Here is a 7,500-nt window from a genome sequence, read left to right as displayed (position 1 = left end):
TAGAGTTGAGCAGATTGACCTGTGAGAGGAAACAAAGAGGATTTCAGTGAAACATTTACAGTACACAGATAATAATCAACATTATCATCGTCATTGTTGTTTAACGTCCGCTTTCCATGCTGCCATGGGTTGTAAATCCATTTTTTAGACATTTTTTTTACAACTTCAATACCCATACATATCTTGCATCTATTTTCTTTCATCCACCTCACTCTCTATTTTGTATCACATCTAAACTAACTATGACTTAACCATCCTCTCATACCGTCTCTGATGAAGGGATATGATTAATAATTATCTCGAAAAACAGCTGTAAGGCCTTCTATCTATAAATGCTCTAATATCTATACAGCCTTGGTTTTTTTATCTCATTACGCAAAAAATTCTTATATATATAAAAAGTCAAGATAGAAAATGCTAAAATAATTTTATAAAAGACATTTCAGTCATTGAGACTTTTTCAACTGTAAGTATGGAAAACAATTAAATTTTGGAAAAATCAAACGAAAAGCATTTTAAAAGAATATTTGCATAGTGTTCAAATACAAGTGGCATTTTCCTTGTTTCTGCCTGTCTCTGTCTCTCTTGTTTACTCTTGTGGGTTTGAATACTATGCAAATATTCTTTAAAAATACTTTCTTTTAATTTTTCCAAAATTTAATTGTTTTCCATACTTACAGTTGAAAAAGTTTCAATGACCGAAACCGGTACTGAAATGGTTTTTATAAAATTATTTTAGCATTTTCTATCTTGACTTTTTTTTCCATATATATCAACTTGTGCTTTCCTTTTCATCCTTATACATACATATATATATGTGCGTATGCATGCACACACGTATACATACCTCTTTGTTTCTGTAGAGTTTTGTATCATCAAGGATGTTGTAGTGTGTGTAGAATTGTTTAGTTTCCTTGTGTTTGGCAGCAACTGAAAGACAAAAAAAATTAAGAAATCAGTCATCATCGTCATCATCATCATTAAATGTCCCCTTTTTCATACTTGCATGGGTCAGATGGAGTTTGTTGAGGCAGATTTTTTTTTACACCAACTGGATGCTCTTTTGCTGAACTGTTAAGTTACAGGGACATAAACACACCAGCATCGGTTGTCAAGCGATGTTGGTGGGGGGGGGGGGGGTCAAACACAGAAACACAAACATATACACACACATACATATATATATATATATATATATATACATGGATGAATGAATTATCCTTTGTTTACCGTTCATCATCATCATTCAGCGTCCATTCTCCATGCTAGCATGGGTTGGACGGTTCAACTGGGGCCTGTGAAGCTGGAAGGCTTCATCAGGCCCAGTCAGATCTGGCAGTGTTTCTACGGCTGGATGCCCTTCCTAACGCCAACCACTCCGTGAGTGTAGTGGGTGCTTTTTACGTGCCACCCGCACAGGTGCCAGACAGAGCTGGCAAATGGCCACGAACGGATGGTGCTTTTACGTATCACCGGCATGGGGCCAGGCGAGGCTGGCAACGGACACGAACGGATGGTGCTTTTACAGAAAATTCAATAAACAGTTCACGCAAGTAACACGGATGAAGCGACCTATTCAAAGGTAGAAACTCCGGGTTAATGTGCAGTAATTTGTGTAGTATAAGTAAATAAATGGAGTTGAACACAGATGTTATTAAAATTCTTTTACTTTCGACATATGTTTCAAAGACAACATTGGTTTTATTCCAAAGGAATAAACGGTGTAAAATGCAATCTTCTCATCAGGAAAGAAAGAGAGCCTATCTCAACAACAAGACATTATAACAATTAACATATGTCGAAAGTAAAAGAATTTTAATAACATCTGCGTTCAACTCCATTTATTTACTTTCGCCAGCCTTGCCTGGCACCTGTGTCGGTGGCACATAAAAAGCACCACTACACTCACGGAGTGGTTGGCGTTAGGAAGAGCATCCAGCTGTAGAAACACTGCCAGATCTGACTGGCCTGGTGCAGTCTTCGGGTTCCCCAGACCCCAGTTGAACCGTCCAACCGATGCTAGCATGGAAAGTGGACATTAAACGATGATGATGATATACATATATACGATGGGCTTCTTTCAGTTTCTGTCTACCAAATCTACTCACAAGGCTTTGGTCGGACCGAGGCTATAGTAGAAGACACTTGCCCAAGGTGCCACGCAGTGGGACTGAACCAAGAACCATGTGGCCGATAAGCAAGCTACTTACCACACAGCCACTACAATTTTATAAAAAAAGTCTGAAAATATTCAGCAATTACTGGAACTCAACCAGTCTGCAACGAAGAACTGTAAAAAAAAAAAAACCGTTTCACGGCCAACTCACCTTGATTGTAAAGTTCAAAGAAGCGTTTCTGATATTGACTCAGTTCAACCCGAGATGGTACATCATCGATCTTCCGCTGCAGAGAGGCAATTTCACGGTTTGTTTTTGCCTGAAAAAACAGAAAAATGAAACAAAAATGAAACGAAAAATGAAACGAAAAATGAAACGAAAAATGAAACAAAAATGAAACAAAAATGAAACGTAAAATGAAACGAAAAATGAAACGAAAAATGAAACAAAAATGAAACAAAAATGAAATGATGATGATGATCATCGTTTAACGTCTGTTCTCCATGCTAGCATGGGTTGGACGGTTCGACCGGGGATCTGGGAAGCCAGAAGGCTGCACCAGGCTCCAGTCTGATCTGGCAGTGTTTCTACAGCTGGATCAGAGTGGAGCCTGGTGCAGCCTTCTGGCTTCCCAGATCCCCGGTCGAACCGTCCAACGACGGTTCAACTGGGGATCTGGGAAGCCAGAAGGCTGCACCAGGCTCCAGTCTGATCTGGCAGTGTTTCTGCAGCTGGATCAGAGTGGAGCCTGGTGCAGCCTTCTGGCTTCCCAGATCCCCGTCGAACCGTCCAACGACGGTTCAACTGGGGATCTGGGAAGCCAGAAGGCTGCACCAGGCTCCAGTCTGATCTGGCAGTGTTTCTGCAGCTGGATCAGAGTGGAGCCTGGTGCAGCCTTCTGGCTTCCCAGATCCCCGGTCGAACCGTCCAACCCATGCTAGCATAAACATTTTTTTAAAAGTCTCAAAAATATAACAAATATTACCTGACTCATACACCCTATTATAGGGTCAACCATTATCTGACAACAGGGTGGGGGCAAAGAAATATTTGTAATGGTGAATAAGCACAATGTAAGGAGTGGTTGGCGTTAGGAAGGGCATCCAGCTGTAGAAACACTGCTAGATCTGACTGACCTGGTGCAGCCTTCTGGCTTCCCAGACCCCAGTTGAACCGTCCAACCCATGCTAGCATGGAAAGCGGACGTTAAATGATGATGATGATAAGGGTGCTCATATTATACCTGTTTACCACCATAAACTATGGGCCCTAGTTGTTGTAAGAACGTCCGTCTGTGAGAAGAATATTTGGATGTTAAAACTGAAGATTATTTCATTTAGGTGATTGAGAGGAATTCTCTTTTAGAAGGAAACAGAATTCAGTTGTGAGTATAGTACCAGGGAACCAGAGGTGGTGGCCTTAGGTAGATTGGTATCAGAGAACCATAGACGATGGTCCCAGGTGGTGGTCTCAGATGGGTTGATAGTAAGAAGATCAAAGTGAACCGATAAATTTTAATGAGGGAAAAAACTAAAAAAAAAACTCCATGAACAATTCTGAGCCACAAATACAGGGGAGACAACTTTGGAATTTGAAATAATTACAACAAAATTTTGGTGAGACAGTATTGAAACAATTGGTTTTATATATGCTATTTGAGAGCATATAAGACACTTTTTTTCCCCAAAAACCCCACCCATTGGTTAGCCTGAGGCTCAAGGTGCCACAGTGTTGAATGCTGCTTTTCATGTGCCAGTAAGGCGACGCTGGCAATGATCACTCTCAAATGGTGCTTTTCATATGTTCTGAGAAACAAAGCTTTCCTTCCATGTGTCCCAAGTTACTCTGGTGGTTGAGAAGGAATAACTGAGAACATGTATAATATATGATACATGGGCACCAAGGAAATATGTCCTGGGTATCACACATGACAGACAGGACAGGCAAACGAGTCTAATGCACTAAAAACTTTTTTACACTTAGTATTGGCACTTGTGCCCGTGCTAGTAGGGTACCAAGAGCACCATCCAAGTGTGATCGTTGCCAAAGCAGCCAACTGGCTTCCACGCCGGTGGCACGTAAAAGGGCATCATTCGAGCGTGATCGTTACTAACGTTGCCTTACTGGCACCTCTGCCAGTGGCACGTAAAAAGCACCCACTACACTCTCGGAGTGGCTGGCGTTAGGAAGGGCATCAAGTTGTAGAAACTCTGCCAGATCAAGATTGGAGCCTGGTGCAGCCATCTGGTTCGCCAGCCCTCAGTCAAAATCGTCCAACCTATGCTAGCATGGAAAGCGGATGTTAAACGATGATGATGATGATGATTATCTGCTGTTGAAATTGGGGGATGTTTAATATGGCTGGGTGTCTTTTATGCCTATTTCTTTACTGCCCACAAGGGGCTAAACACAGAGGGGACAAACAAGGACAGACAAACGGATTAAGTTGATTACATTGACACCAGTGCGTAACTGGTACGTATTAATTCAACCCTCAAAGGATGAAAGGCAAAGTCGACCTCAGCAGAATTTGAACTCAGAACGTAACAGCAGACGAAATACCTATTTCTTTACTACCCACAAGGGGCTAAACACAGAGGGGACAAACGGATTAAGTTGATTACATCGACACCAGTGCGTAACTGGTACATATTAACTCAACCCTCAAAGGATGAAAGGCAAAGTCGACCTCAGCAGAATTTGAACTCAGAACGTAACAGACGAAATACCTATTTCTTTACTACCCACAAGTGGTTAAACACAGGGGACAAACACGGACAGACAAACGGATTAAGTCGATTACATCGACCCTAGTGCGTAACTGGTACTTATTTAATCGACCCTGAAAGGATGAAAGGCAAAGTCGACCTCAGTGGAATTTGAACTCAGAACGTAACGGCAGACGAAGTACTGCTAAGCATTTCACCCGGTGTGCTAACGATTCTGCCAGCTCACCACCTTATGCCATCAAATGCAATGTTCTCACCTGCATCAGTTTGATCTTCTGTAGCTTCTCTTTGTCTGCATCGTATTGACTTTCGATCAATGATACTCGTTGCTGGGAAATGAAAAGAAAAACAAAGAAAAAAGTCAAAATGATTTTTGAAGAATGAAGGACATTAAGAGGAATGTGTCTACATGTATCTACGTGCATGTGTGAGTGTGTTTGTGTGCGTATATATATATAGAGTGTGTGTGTGTGTATAGTTCATGAGGGTGTTTGAGTATGTGTGTATATGTATATATAATATATATATGATGAGAATGTATAGAGTGTGTGTGTGTGGTGAGTTATGTAATGTGTGTGTACAGGTGAAGTGGTGGAATGTAAAGTAAAGCTGGACGTATAGGTACACGTGTGTTGTGTATACCTGTATTTATATAGAAGTATGACTGACATCAACACACACACACACACACACACACATCCCTTACCTTATCATCAGAGTCATCTTCAGCATTTTCATCTTTCAATTTCTGAATGTTCTGTTTTAACCTGGACATCTCTTCCTGCAATAATAATAATAACGACAATAATAATAATAATAATAATAATAATAATAAATGCCCTGATGCAGTACCAGGCAGTGGCTCCATGCCCTGATGCAGTACCAGGCAGTGGCTCTCATGGCTTCTGATCTCAACTGATTGGAAGTGTTATCATGTACATTGTTTTGTCTTGGTATAAAAGATGGGCTAAGCATATATTCTGCATAATACCACAGATTTGCTTGTCGGTTGTTTGACCATAACCAGTTGAGCATGTCCCTTAGTGGTTGACGATATGTGCATCTCTGATCACGAGCAGAAGTAGTGGGGGGGGGAGCATCATAGCCATGTGTTGAGAGGGATTCTTTGGGGTTTGAATAATTCACCTCTGGAAACATGGGTGTTTCGTTCAACGTCCTTAAACAACCCTTATTCAGGGACCTTTTGAGCAGGATGGGCTACTCAACCTGAAGAAAATTCTAACTGGGCCCCACCTGCAAGGTCATGTGCTGTTTATCTTGATATGAGATCACCATGTCGCGTATATATGGTTGTGATGCATGTGCCTGGTGTACCCTTATCAGACGGGTAGTCATGATGGGTATATTGGGCTTCGTATATTTTACCCCAGTGTCACTTTGATGGCATGAACTGCTCTCTCATTCAATAATAATAATAATAATAATAATAATAATAATAATAATAATAATGATAATGGTAATAATAATAATAATAATAATAATAATGATAATAATAATAATAATAATAATAATGATAATAATAATAATAATAATAATAATAATAATAATAATAATAATGATGATGATAGTTATAATAATAACAATAATGATAATAATGATAATAATAATAATGATAATAGTAATAATAATAATAATAATAATAATAATAATAATAATGATAATAGTAATAATAATAATAATAATAATGATAATGATAATAATAATAATAATTAATTTGTTTATTGGCCACAAGGGCTAACAAAAATCAACTATAACATAAAGGGACAAAACAAGACGAAAGGGTACAAAGGGTTTTCTCTGTTTGAAAAAAAAACGTGTAAAAATTCCAGAGATAACAACGAAAATATAACAATTAAAACTCCCAATAGGGGGAGGTGCTTCGAAAGTTACATGTGGAAAAACCCATAAAAGCCACGGGAGCCTGGTCAAAAGTGGGGTAGAGAGCCCCTTTCTGCTTTTGTAATAAATAATTCCTTCTATTGGAAGCACAAGGCCTCAAATTTAGGTTAAGGAATTAAATCGATTACATCGACTCAAATTTATGACTGGTACTTATTTAATCGACCCCGAAAGGACGAAAGGCATCAAAGAATGAAAGCAAGACACGATAGAGTGAAGGGAGTTGAGTGACCGCGGGGTCAGGGTATAAGAGTAAACACCTACCTTGCAATGGGATTTGAACTCTTGTTCTTGTTTCTTTAGGTTTTCATTCATTGCAACTAAATTCCTCAACTCTTCGAGGACTCTGCAAAAGGAAAAAACAATGATAATGACAAACACGAAAAGATGAAGATGATGGTAATGATGATGATGATGGTGGCGGTGAGTTACTGGTACCGTTCTTGGAGACTCTAAAGAGTCATTGGTGCCTCTTTTTCTCTTCTGACTAAACAGCAACAACAAAAACAATAACACTTTAAGTGTTTCCAAAATTAAAGCATGTTCAACATTCGAGCAAAGCTCTCTATTCTGAAAAATAATCCAGAATAAAAACTGGAAGATATAATTCTCAATTTAAGGATTATTTGCAAAGATTTTTATCGCAACAGATCATCATCATCATCATTTAGCGTCCGTTTTCCATGCTAGCATGGGTTGGACGGTTCAACTGGGGTCTTGGAAGCCAGAAGGCT

General features: G+C 39.5%; 1 protein-coding gene across 4 annotated transcripts in view; it reads right to left on the bottom strand.

Moving 5' to 3' along the window:
- The window catches only part of LOC115225834 (coiled-coil domain-containing protein 93), a 70,144-nt gene that overhangs the window by 5,051 nt on the left and 57,593 nt on the right, over positions 1-7,500 (bottom strand). For all 4 annotated transcript variants that reach the window (XR_005004131.1, XR_005004133.1, XR_005004132.1 and 1 more), the window contains 6 exons: positions 7,031-7,112; positions 5,553-5,627; positions 5,104-5,175; positions 2,328-2,436; positions 848-930; positions 1-19 (listed from right to left, as the gene is read on the bottom strand). The exon at positions 1-19 is cut by the window's left edge and continues 19 nt beyond it. Coding sequence is in view for 1 of the 4 variants with exons in the window: in XM_029796816.2 (XP_029652676.1) it covers positions 1-19; positions 848-930; positions 2,328-2,436; positions 5,104-5,175; positions 5,553-5,627; positions 7,031-7,112 (440 nt within the window). In the remaining 3 variants the exon portion in view is untranslated. The remainder of the gene's footprint in view (positions 20-847; positions 931-2,327; positions 2,437-5,103; positions 5,176-5,552; positions 5,628-7,030; positions 7,113-7,500) is intronic.

The sequence above is a fragment of the Octopus sinensis genome, linkage group LG28, assembly GCF_006345805.1.
Source record: "Octopus sinensis linkage group LG28, ASM634580v1, whole genome shotgun sequence".
NCBI lineage: Eukaryota > Metazoa > Mollusca > Cephalopoda > Octopoda > Octopodidae > Octopus > Octopus sinensis.
The sequence above is the reverse complement of the archived record's forward strand: the minus strand, read 5'-3'. Positions and strand labels throughout refer to the sequence as shown.